The 13,307-nt window shown below is 44.9% G+C and overlaps 1 protein-coding gene across 1 annotated transcript; it reads left to right on the top strand.

The window, feature by feature from the left end:
- The first annotated feature begins 9,991 nt into the window (after positions 1-9,991).
- On the top strand, positions 9,992-10,960 carry LOC141221128 (vomeronasal type-2 receptor 26-like). Its single transcript, XM_073666501.1, has one exon. The coding sequence runs from the start codon at positions 9,992-9,994 to the stop codon at positions 10,958-10,960; it is 969 nt and encodes a 322-aa protein (XP_073522602.1).
- Positions 10,961-13,307: the final 2,347 nt, after the last annotated feature.

Below are 13,307 nucleotides of genomic sequence, written 5' to 3'. Positions count from 1 at the left end.
TTGTGCACTGCAGCTATTCCGCAGCGTTGATCCAGGGGAAGGCAAAAAAAAAAACCATGCGGTATAGGCCAATTTACATCATTGAGGAAAAATTCACTTCCCGACTCCAATCTGGCAGTCAGATTAAATCCCTGCATTAATAAACTATCACTAAGCATAATATGTAATTTTATTGTTCTCAAGAAAGGCGTCCTGGCCTCTCTTGAACTCATTAAGTGAGTTGGACATCACCACTTCCTCTCCCAGAGAGTTCCAGAGTCTCATGGCTCTGACCATAAAGAATCCCCTTCTATGCTGGTGCAGGAACCTCCTTTCCTCCAGACGCATAGTGTGCCCCGTTGTCTTTGTCACCATCCTTGGTTTTAAACAGGTCATGGGAGAGATCTCTGTACTGCCCCCTGATGTATTTATACATGTTTATGAGGTCTCCCCTAAGCCTTCTCTTTTCCAACATAAATAGGCCTAATTTTGACAACCTCTCTGGGTATTCTAGTCCCTCCATTCCCTTTATTACCTTAGTCGCCCTCCTATGTGAAGACCCACTTCTTCCGACAAGCGTACAAACTGCAGTAACCCTCGCTCCACCATACCGCTGCACTACCAGCTCTGTCCTCACCTACTCTATCATCACCAATTCCTAGTAGACTATGAGCCTTCGTGGGCAGGGTCCTCTCCTGTAGCAGTTGCTAATTATTGTAATTGTTTTTGCAATGTACACCCCTTTTTCACATGTAAAGCGACATGGAATCAATGGCACTAAAGAAATAATAATAATAATGTGGTCCAGACTCACGGCTACTGAGACTGGAACATGTGGAAAGCAGGGAGGTGGTGGCAAACTGACTGGAAGCATTATCTGCTATCCAACCAACAGCCTTTTCACACTGCTCTGCTTTCAAGAGTGGTGTTCCGCAGCCCCTTTGAGATTGGGACAGGAAGGTAGTTTGACATGATGTACTGTAAGTGTTTGTCGTGCTCCCTCAGCAGGCACAGTTCATCTTGTCCACGGCCTCTGTGTGCACCATCACCATAACGTCCCCTTCCCCGTTTCTTGCCACACACCTTGCCTATTTTAAATGGAGTTTAATATTTTTCACATTGCCAAAAATGTCTGTATTATTAGCTCAGTAATATAGGTTCACGTCTGATGAGTAGTGTTGAGCGATACCTTCCGATATCAGGAAATATCGTATCGGATTGGATCGGGCCGATACCCAAAAAGTATCGGATATCGCCGATTCCGATACCGTAAACCAATGCAAGTCAATGGGACACAAATATCGGAATGAAAATAAACCCTTTCTTTCCTTGTAGGTTAATTCTACATGAAGGAAAACAACTAAGAATAATGTAGAATGACATGAAAAGCCGGCAATTCATCAGCAGCATACACCGGTACCCGACAATTTACAACAGAAAGAATAGAGCTTCACACATAGATTAGATAGATAGAAACATGTCAGTCACATATATATGAAGTACAGTGACAGTGTTGCTTACTGTACTTGTCATTTAGTGTAAAGGATTTATTAAAAAAAATATTAGTGTTTTCGTGCACCGTCTCTTTAAAAAAGCCGGCCGGCAATTCAGCATCTGTACCCGACAATTTATAACAGACAGAATAGAGCTTCACACATAGATTAGATAGATAGAAACATGTCAGCCACATATATAAGAAGTACAGTGACAGTGTTGCTTACTGTACTTGTCATTTAGTGTAAAGGATTTATTTAAAAAAATAATAGTGTTTTCATGCACAGTCTCTTTAAGAAAGCCGGCCGGCAATTCAGCATCTGTACCCGACAATTTAGAATAGAAAGAATAGAGAATCACACATAGATTAGATAGATAGAAACATGTCAGTCACATATATATGAAGTACAGTGACAGTGTTGCTTACTGTACTTGTCATTTAGTGTAAAGGATTTATTAAAAAAAATATTAGTGTTTTCGTGCACCGTCTCTTTAAAAAAGCCGGCCGGCAATTCAGCAGCGGTACCCGACAATTTATAACAGACAGAATAGAGCTTCACACATAGATTAGATAGATAGAAACATGTCAGTCACATATATATGAAGTACAGTGACAGTGTTGCTTACTGTACTTGTCATTTAGTGTAAAGGATTTATTTAAAAAAATAATAGTGTTTTCATGCACCGTCTCTTAAAGAAAGCCGGCCGGCAATTCAGCAGCAGTACCCGACAATTTAGAATAGAAAGAATAGAGAATCACACATAGATTAGATAGATAGAAACATGTCAGTCACATATATATGAAGTACAGTGACAGTGTTGATTACTGTACTTGTCATTTAGTGTAAAGGATTTATTTAAAAAAATAATAGTGTTTTCATGCACCGTCTCTTAAAGAAAGCCGGCCGGCAATTCAGCAGCAGTACCCGACAATTTAGAATAGAAAGAATAGAGAATCACACATAGATTAGATAGATAGAAACATGTCAGTCACATATATATGAAGTACAGTGACAGTGTTGATTACTGTACTTGTCATTTAGTGTTAAAATAAAGGATTTATTTAAAAAAAAATTGGCGTGGGGTTCCCCTTAATTTTAGGCTCTAGCGGAGGTTAAGCAGACAGCTGGGGCAAATGTTTGAAGCCTGAGAAGGGGGTAATACCCACGGAGCTTCCCAGGCTACTAATATCAGCCCCCAGCTGAATACCTAGCCTTTACTAGCTATTAAAATGGGGGAACCCCCCCAAAAAAAATAACGTGGAGTCCCCCCTAATTTAATAGCTAGCACAGGCTAGGCAGACAGCTGGGGGCTGATATTAATAGCCCAGGAAGGGTGCCATGAATATTGGCCCCCTCCCAGGCTAGAAACACCAGCCGTCAGCCGCCCCAGAAATGGCGCATCCATAGGATGCGCCAATTCTGGCACTTAGCCTCGCTCTTCCACGCTGCCCTGGTGCGGTGGCAGGGGGTAATAGAGTTGGGGTTGATGTCAGCTTATAATGCCAGCTGACATCAAGCCCAGGTTAGTAATGGAGAGGCGTCTATAAGACACCCCCATTACTAACCCCATAGTCAAAGTTAAAAGAAAACACAAACACCCAGAATAAAGTCCTTTAATTGAAATAAAGACACAATTCTTTATTGTTCTAAATTAAACCATACTTACCATCACGCCCATTCCAGCTGAAGCCAACGATCTCCTGAAATAAAAGTAAAATAATAAAGCAACCTCATCCTTACCTTTCCATGGTTCCCACGACAGCTTCAGCTCTGCTACATCGAGATGACAGGATGGACCGCAGCAGAACGCTGCCATCCATCCTGTCATCCCGCAGACACTGAGAAGCGCAGGCATGCTTGCGCTCATCAGTGTCTCTCTGTGACGTCATCCAGATGAGCCGAGTTCATGTCCAATGAACTCAGCTCACCTCATGCACGTCACTGACAGCGTGGGAGAATTCTCCTGCACTCAGCGCTTCAGCGTGAGAATTCTCCCACGCTGTCAGTGACATACATGAGGTGAGGTCATGTCCAATGAACTCAGCTCACCTCATGCACGTCACTGACAGCGTGGGAAAATTCTCACGCTGAAGTGCTGAGTGCAGGAGAATTTTCCCACGCTGTCAGTGACGTACATGAGGTGAGCTGAGTTCATTGGACATGACCTCGGCTCGTCTGGATGCCGTCACAGCCAGACACTGAGGAGTGGAAGTATGCCTGCGCTTCTCAGTGTCTGCGGGATGACAGGATGGATGGCAGCGTTCTGCTGCGGTCCAGCCTGTCATCTCGATGTAGCAGAGCTGAAGCTGTCGTGGGAGCCATGGAAAGGTAAGGATGATGTTGCTTTATTATTTTACTTTTATTGCAGGAGATCGTTGGCTTCAGCTGGAATGGGCGTGATGGTAAGTATGGTTTAATTTAGAACAATAAAGAATTGTGTGTTTATTTCAATTAAAGGACTTTTTTCTGGGTGTTGTGTTTTTTTAAATACTTTACTAGAAATTCATGGTGGTCATGTCTAATATTGGCGTGACCCCATGAATTTCGGGCTTAGGGCCAGCTGATAATGCCAAGCTGGCCTTAACCCCTTTATTACCCAGTGAGCCACCGCACCAGGGCCCTGGATGAGTTGGGTACAGCGCCAGAAGATGGCGCTTCTATGAACGCGCCATTTTCTGGGGCGGCTGCGGACTGCAATTTGCAGCGGGGGTGGCCCAGAAAGCTTGGGTCTCCCTGCGCTGCGGATTCCAGCCCCCAGCTGCCTAGTTGTATCTGGCTGGGCACAAAAATAGGGCGAAGCCCCACGCATTTTTTTTTAAAATTATTTCATGAAATTCATGGAATAATTAAGAAAAAAAGGGCTTCCCTATATTGTTGTGTCCAACCAGGTACAAATAGGCAGCTGGTGGTTGGGGGCAGCCCATTCCTGCCTGCTGTACCTGGCTGGACACAAATATAGTGCGAAGCCCCACGTCAATTTTTTTTTAATTATTTCATGAAATAATTTTTTTAAAAAAGGGCTTCCCTATATTGTTGTGTCCGGCCAGGTACAAATAGGCAGCTGGTGGTTGGGGGCAGCCTGTTCCTGCCTGCTGTACCTGGCTGGACACAAATATAGTGCGAAGCCCCACGTCAATTTTTTTTAAATCATTTCAGGAAATTCATGAAATAATTAAAAAAAATTGATGTGGGGCTTCGCCCTATATTTGTGTCCAGTCAGGTACAGCAGGCAGGAACGGGCTGCCCCCAACCACCAGCTGCCTATTTGTACCTAGCCGGACACAACAATATAGGGAAGCCCTTTTTTTCTTAATTATTCCATGAATTTCATGAATTTAAAAAAAAAAAACGTGGAGCTTCGCCCTATTTTTGTGTCCAGCCAGGTACAACTAGGCAGCTGGGGGCTGGAATCTGCAGCGCAGGGAGACCCAAGCTTTCTGGGCCCCACCCGCTGCAAATTGCAGTCCGCAGCCGCCCCGGAAAATGGCGCGTTCATAGAAGCGCCATCTTCTGGCGCTGTACCCAACTCATCCAGGGCCCTAGTGCGGTGGCTCACTGGGTAATAAAGGGGTTAAGGCCAGCTTGGCATTATCAGCTGGCCCTAAGCCCGAAATTCATGGGGTCACGCCAATATTAGACATGACCACCATGAATTTCTAGTAAAGTATTTAAAAAAAACACAAACACCCAGAAAAAAGTCCTTTAATTGAAATAAACACACAATTCTTTATTGTTCTAAATTAAACCATACTTACCATCACGCCCATTCCAGCTGAAGCCAACGATCTCCTGCAATAAAAGAAAAATAATAAAGCAACATCATCCTTACCTTTCCATGGCTCCCACGACGGCTCCAGCTCTGCTACATCGAGATGACAGGCTGGACCGCAGCAGAACGCTGCCATCCAGCCTGTCATCCCGCAGACACTGAGAAGCGCAGGCATGCTTCCACTCCTCAGTGTCTGGCTGTGACGGCATCCAGATGAGCCGACAATGAACTCGGCTCACCTCATGTACGTCACTGACAGCGTGGGAGAATTCTCCTGCACTCAGCGCTTCAGCGTGAGAATTTTCCCACGCTGTCAGTGACGTGCATGAGGTGAGGTCATGTCCAATGAACTCGGCGCACCTCATGCACGTCACTGACAGCGTGGGAAAATTCTCACTCTGAAGCGCTGAGTGCAGGAGAATTTTCCCACGCTGTCAGTGACGTGCATGAGGTGAGCTGAGTTCATTGGACATGACCTCGGCTCATCTGGATGCCGTCACAGCGAGACACTGAGGAGCGCAAGCATGCCTGCGCTTCTCAGTGTCTGCGGGATGACAGGCTGGATGGCAGCGTTCTGCTGCGGTCCAGCCTGTCATCTCGATGTAGCAGAGCTGAAGCTGTCCTGGCAACCATGGAAAGGTAAGGATGAGGTTGCTTTATTATTTTACTTTTATTGCAGGAGATCGTTGGCTTCAGCTGGAATGGGCGTGACTGTAAGTATGGTTTAATTTAGAACAATAAAGAATTGTGTCTTTATTTCAATTAAAGGACTTTTTTCTGGGTGTTTGTGTTTTTTTTAAATACTTTACTAGAAATTCATGGTGGTCATGTCTAATATTGGCGTGACCCCATGAATTTCGGGCTTAGGGCCAGCTGATAATGCCAAGCTGGCCTTAACCCCTTTATTACCCAGTGAGCCACCGCACCAGGGCCCTGGATGAGTTGGGTACAGCGCCAGACGATGGCGCTTCTATGAACGCGCCATTTTCCGGGGCGGCTGCGGACTGCAATTTGCAGCGGGTGGGGCCCAGAAAGCTTGGGCCTCCCTGCGCTGCGGATTCCAGGCCCCAGCTGCCTTGTTGTACCTGGCTGGACACAAAAATAGGGCGAAGCCCCGCGTATTTTTTTTTTAAATTATTTCATGAAATTCATGGAATAATTAAGAAAAAAAGGGCTTCCCTATATTGTTGTGTCCGGCTAGGTACAAATAGGCAGCTGGTGGTTGGGGGCAGCCCGTTCCTGCCTGCTGTACCTGACTGGACACAAATATAGGGCGAAGCCCCACATAATTTTTTTTTAATTATTTCATGAATTTCCTGAAATAATTAAAAAAAAATTGACGTGGGGCTTTGCACTATATTTGGGTCCAGCCAGGTACAGCAGGCAGGAACGGGCTGTCCCCAACCACCAGCTTCCTATTTGTACCTGGTTGGACACAACAATATAGGGAAGCCCTTTTTTTCTTAATTATTCCATGAATTTCATGAAATAATTAAAAAAAAAAAAACGTGGAGCTTCTCCCTATTTTTGTGTCCAGCCAGGTACAACTAGGCAGCTGGGGGATGGAATCTGCAGCGCAGGGAGGCCCAAGCTTTCGGCCCCCCCCCTCCACCCGCTGAAAATTGCAGTCCGCAGCCACCCCGGAAAATGGCGCGTTCATAGAAGCTGGATGCTGTACCTGGCTGGCATACAAAAATATGGCGAAGCCCACTTCAAAAGTTTTGGGAAAAATTAATTAAAAAATAAATAATAATTTAGGGACTGCATCTTTATTAACTCCTCAAATTTCATTTAGTGTTAAAATAATGGATTTATTTAAAAAAAAATGGCGTGGGATCCCCCATAATTTTAGTCTCTAGCGGAGGTTAAGCAGACGGCTGGGGCAGATGTTTGAAGCCTGGGAAGGGGGTAAAACCCACGGAGCTTCCCAGGCTACTAATATCAGCCCCCAGCTGAATACCTAGCCTTTACTAGCTATTAAAATGGGGGACCCCCCCCCAAAAAAATGACGTGGGGTCCCCCCTATTTTAATAGCTAGCAAAGGCTAGGCAGACAGCTGGGGCTGATATTAATAGCCCAGGAAGGGTGCCATGAATATTGGCCCCCTCCCAGGCTAGAAACACCAGTCGTCAGCCGCCCCAGAAATGGCGCATCCATAGGATGCGCCAACTCTGGCACTTAGCCTCGCTCTTCCACGCTGCCCTGGTGCGGTGGCAGGGGGTAATAGTGGTGGGGTTCATGTCAGCACCAGCTGCCATGAAGCCCAGGTTAGTAATGATGGGCGTCTATAAGACACCCCCATTACTAACCTACAAAGTGTTAAAAAGAAAAAACACACTACACCCAGAAAAAAATAATTTATTTGAAATAAAACACACAATTTTATTTAATTCTTAGTTTACTAAAAATAATAGTTACCTGTCCACGTTCCTGCGCTGATCTCCCATGCACAGCTGTCACATCTGGAGATGGTGACAGCTGTGCATGGCTGCTGTAAGCTCACGCTGCCGGGAACACGTCCGCTCCCGGCAGCGGGAGCCACTGACTGAGGTCACCGGAATGCATTCAGGCTGCGCAGCTCCGGAGACCTCCTTTATGGCACTGCTGTACCGTGGGAATTTCTCACGATACAGCAGGGCCGTAAAGCAGCTAACCAGAGCAGCGCTGCCTGAACTCCGGTGAACCCTTACGGCCCCGTCATTCTAGCGGCGGCAGCGGTTCAGAGCGGTCACATTCTATGTGGCTGCTCTGAACTTTAGATCTTCGTGGGACACTCGTGGACTGCTACGGAGGGATAAGGATAAGGTTGTGGTTTATTATTTTATATTTTATTACAGGAGATCGATGGCTTCGGGGAATTAGGTGTCTTGGTGAGTATAGGTGTAGTTTTTTATTTTTTACTTTATTTTAGGTGGCGATCGGCGGGGACAGGTAATGTATGAACTAATTTATTGTAGGTAACCAGTGGCCACCAATGACATGTATTTAACATTTATTGGGGACACAGTAGGGCAATTTAAATAGCAGGATCAGTCTGATGGGAACTACTGCTCCCATCGAGCTGATCCTGCTGGCAGGAGTGGACGGGGGACAGACATAGGCCGATGGGAGTAGTAGTGTCACATCGGCCTATGTCTGCCTGCACGCACACACTCGTAGACATCGCACAGACACCGCGCACACACACCCGCACAGACACCGCACACACTCGCAGACATCGCACAGACACCGCGCACACCCGCACAAACATCGCGCACACACCCCGCACACACCCGCAGACATCGCACAGACACCGCGCACACCGGCACAAACATCGCACACACACACCCCGCACACACACCCCGCACACACACTAATCATGACGGTCTGATCGTCTGGGAGGTGAGGCTGACCTGTGCGTCCGTGGGAAAGTTCATGTGAGTTCATGCAGTCAAGCATGAACTCACATGAACCCTCTGAGGGCACCGCGGCTAATTCAAATGAACAGCTGATCGGCAGCACCTGATACCTCAGCTGTTCATTTGAAATAACCGGCGGGAAAGCGCAGCACAGAACGGGAAAGCCGGCGGTGAAGTCTTTTCACTGCCGGCTTCCCCGCCCGGGTCCTTCACTCCCCGCTCCTTGGAGCTGCGCTCCCCGCCCGGTCCTAACTTACGATCGGGATGGGAGGTGGCGAGGGGAGCGGAGGATCGGGGTGGGAGGCTGCGGGGAAGCAGTATGGGGCTGTGTGATTGTTTAAAAGCCGGCGGCTTTATACCGCCCGCCGGCTTTTAAACAATCAGGAGAATTCTCCCCCGCTGGGATGGCATTCTGATGACAGGCTGGATCACGCTGCCATCCAACTTGTCATCCTTCACAGACACTGCAGAGCGCAGGCATTATGGGAACTTCCGATTCCGGTATCCGATATTGTAAAAGTATCGGAATTAAGTATCGGAATTCCGATACCGCGAATATCGGCCGATACCCGATATTACAGTATCGGAATGCTCAACACTACTGATGAGATGACCAAAGTTTTAGGCAGTGACCTGGGAGTCAGAGATGCTTCCAGCGATCTTCCCCATGCTGTTTCCATGCCTTTTAAGCACTATATGAATGTGTCTGATGATGTCTCACACACCACATGGCCAGATAAGGTTGTAAAATTTTAAAATGACATTTCCCGGTGAATGCATTTTTCACCGTTGAAAGCAATACAAAAGTGCAAAAATGAATCAAAAACGCTACTTGTGAGCATAGCCCAAGATGTGGAGGAGCATATTTGTTTTCTTGTTATTTATTTTGCCTTATATACAAGTCATTACCCTGGAAAGGATGTTCCTTAGCATTTTTCCCAGGAGTATCCATTTTGTTTTTGTTTTTGTATGTTTCCGTAAAAGTGGCGTAACACTCTGACAACATTGTTGACAGCAGTGACAGCAGTGACCTGGGAGTCAGAGATGCTTCCGGGGTCTTCCCCATGCTGTTCCCATGTTATTTGAGCACTGTTCCTATCGATTTGGGCAATTTTTAGGCCCTCTGCAGAAAAATGCTCGAGTATCACATAGACTTACATTGGGCTCGTTACTTGGGTCGAGCACTCGAGCATTCCAATTTTCTTAACTCTAGCAATGAGTACCCAAGCATTTTAGTGCTCGCTCATCACTAGCTGTACCCCTCGTCCTGTGGCCGTCCCTCGTCCACCTTTCATCTCCAAGAGTTTTCATCAGACACGTGGTCCGTGGAAAAAGCACTTTAGACAATAATGGTTACGTGTTGTAGTCATGATAAAAAACGGATAGATCACGTACGTGCAATAATGAGACTTGTTTTATTTCCCACAGACAGTGAAATCTGTCACAGGTGTCCTGATGACAAGTGGCCTGATGAGACGAAAGTGAAATGTATCCCTAAAACGTATGAATTTCTATCTTATGAGAAGGATGAGATTGTGATTATTTTTATCTTCACATCAATATTACTATCTGTAGTAACTATATTTATATTAGGGATATTTATCCATTACTGGGACACTCCTATTGTGAAGGCAAATAATCGGACTGTAAGCTTCATCCTTCTGGTCTCCACCTGTTTGAGTTTCCTAAGTATTTTCTTGTTTCTTGGTCCTCCTGTTGAAGTAACCTGCATGCTCAGACAGATTATATTTGGAATATTCTCATCTATTTCTCTATCATCCATACTCTCTAAAACTATTACAGTATGCATTGCTTTCAAAGCCACAAAACCTGGCAGTGTCTGGAGGAGGTGGATTGGACTGAAGACATCTAAATATGTTTTGTTGACCTGCTCCTCAGTTCAAGTTCTTATTTGTGTTTTCTGGATCTCTATCTGTCCTCCATATCAGGAGTATGACATGACTCTTTATACTGATCGGATCATCATTCAGTGTAATGAAGGCTCAGATTTCTGGTTCTACTCCATGTTGGGTTATCTGGGGCTCCTGGCTGCTTTGAGCTTTGTTCTGGCTTTCATGGTGAGGACATTACCAGACAGTTTTAACGAGGCCAAGTACATCACCTTCAGCATGCTGGTGTTTATCAGTGTCTGGATTTCCATGATTCCGGCTTATCTTAGCAGTAAAGGGAAGTATATGGTGGCAATGGAAATATTTGCTATACTGGCCTCAAGTGCAGGGTTATTATGCTGTATATTTTTCCCAAAATGCTATATAATACTAATTAAACCTAATATAAATGTCAATAGAAATTGCTAAGATCATTCCTTTTACATTAGAGCTATAAATGTTGAGGACCATGCAATGTTTTAGAGAAAGTCTGTCACCTAAAAATGCTAAAGAAACCATTTATGAAGGTCTGTATGGACTTAGCCCCTATAAAAATATACTTGCATCAAAGAAGTCGTGCATTACTTTAGATTACCCCCCCCCCCCAATGTATCCCCCTGGGGCCCCTAAGACTTTTTGTAAATACCTTCCATTGCAGATAATGCCTGTGAGCGGCGCTATCGGTGGCCGCTCACAGGCATCACGTGACCCCGCGCTGACATCACGACAAGTGAGGCGTGACTCAGCGCTGGGGTCCCCACGGAGGCAGCTGCTGATAGCGCCACTCACAGGCATTATCTGCAACGGAAGGTATTTACAAAAAGTCTTAGGGGCTCCGGGGGATAATTTAAAGTAGTGGACAACCCCTTTAAAGACTTACATTTTTAAGTTGCCTAAAAAACTATTTATTTTGTTTTTAAATGAGGGATCTTCAGTTTATCCTTGGCATGACCCATGGCTCAGTGCACCACTAGGACTCAAGTAGGTGCGAAAACTTAATCAGTGGCTTTGCACCTCTGCAAGGACATTGCAGGAGCGCAGCCATGCTCACACACTAACAGTGCGGCTCTCATCACTGGCTCCTGTCTGCATTACTGTGCCAACCGGCTGCCATAGAAATTAGCCAGCAATGGCAGCCTACAGAATGTGAGCATGGCTGGGCTCCTGCAGTGTCCGTGCAGAGGTGCACAGACACTGATTGACTATAGGGGGCGCTGTCTTGAGCACTGTCAATCAAAATATTACAAAGTGCACAGTATGTAAATTGAAGCGCTGTAAAGATACACTGAGCCCTTTTCCATGATAAGGGTGCACAAAAGACCTTATTTGTATATAAAATAAATATTGTTTCTCTGGCAACTTTTCCGTTAAAATCTTTTATACTGGTATGATTTTTATTGGGGCTAAGTCCCCTACAAACCTGTATAAGTGGTTCAATCAACATTTTGGGGGTAAGAGATTTATTTCAAAAGGATGCTGTCATCAGCTTTGTTTTGTGGAATACTTAGCACCAAAAAAACAGTAACAGTCGCCCTGGGTACAAAAAACGATATTTTCCCTGAAAACTTTCATTGATAGGTTTCTCCATATGCACGAATAACAGAAATACTTTATATGGGAAAAACCTGGTGACAGATTCCCTTTAACATTAAAGGGGTTGGTCGGTCCAAACTGATAAGTCTGCAGTCACTCTGTATGACTACAGACTTTTATATCCCCCGAGGTCACGCTCTGTGTGCTGCTGGGATTTGCCAGTTTCAGACCCGGAAACAGAGGGTAATTATGAGTTATATACAACATGTAGAGGGGAGGGAAGGGGAGGATCGGGGCTCACCTTGTTGGTTGAATCAGATAAAATTCACATATGGAGTTGTTCCTGAGGATGCCAGAGTCCACTGGTGATTGCAGCCATAGTAAAGACGAAAAGAGGGTTTGAATGGCACATCCAATCAGGAAAATAAATCTCAATACTTGAATGAAAAATATTAAAAGTCATTAAAAAGTGTGGAAAGTCTGACGCGTTTCCGGTGCATGATAGCACCATTAGACATAGGATACACACAAAGGACTAAACTGGTAACTGGCAGCATCAATGAGCCCTTCAGGAGGCATATTGGATATTAGTATTGAATACAAAGTTCCTTTGTGGTATCCTGTATACAGAACGCACCTTCTAAGCGCAGAGAGCTGTAACCTTTAGCCACATACTATCACCAAGGAAATATAATGGCAAAGATATGTTGGCTCCAAAATCTCTCCACCAGTGGTTGCTGCATATGTGACAAATACAGACATGGTCTTTGTCCGTACATTCATAATAATAAATCTGTTATTTCAATAAAGACAAACCAATTTATTCAATATTAACACGTTCATCAGTTTTAGCCCAATTTATATAGTCTACTGTATGTCACTGATTGTGATCTCTGTCGGAAACTATAGCTGGGCACACGACTCTCTGCCCATGAAAACTCATTAATGAACATTTGTGAGATATCTACAATGCATCAACAACAAATCCATCCGGTGACGCCAAACATTTTGGCAACATTGAACATTTAATGGTTATGGTTTTGGAGATGGTTAGCAAACTGTTAATGGAGATTCCCCTTTAACCCTAAGTGCCTCAATCACAAAATGGAATTAATGTGCATTTATTATCTATTTATTATCATTTTTTTGCTAGATTGTAAATTATTTTTACTTTCATTTATATTGATTATTCATAGTTTTGGTAATCGATCACTTTGTGACCTCCGTGGTTAACATTTGGGAT

Source organism: Phyllobates terribilis, unplaced genomic scaffold (genome assembly GCF_046119375.1).
Source record: "Phyllobates terribilis strain yellow unplaced genomic scaffold, ASM4611937v1 Scaffold_1__5_contigs__length_1240528914, whole genome shotgun sequence".
In the NCBI taxonomy this organism is placed as follows: Eukaryota; Metazoa; Chordata; class Amphibia; order Anura; family Dendrobatidae; genus Phyllobates; species Phyllobates terribilis.
This window is presented reverse-complemented; position numbering and strand designations above follow the sequence as displayed.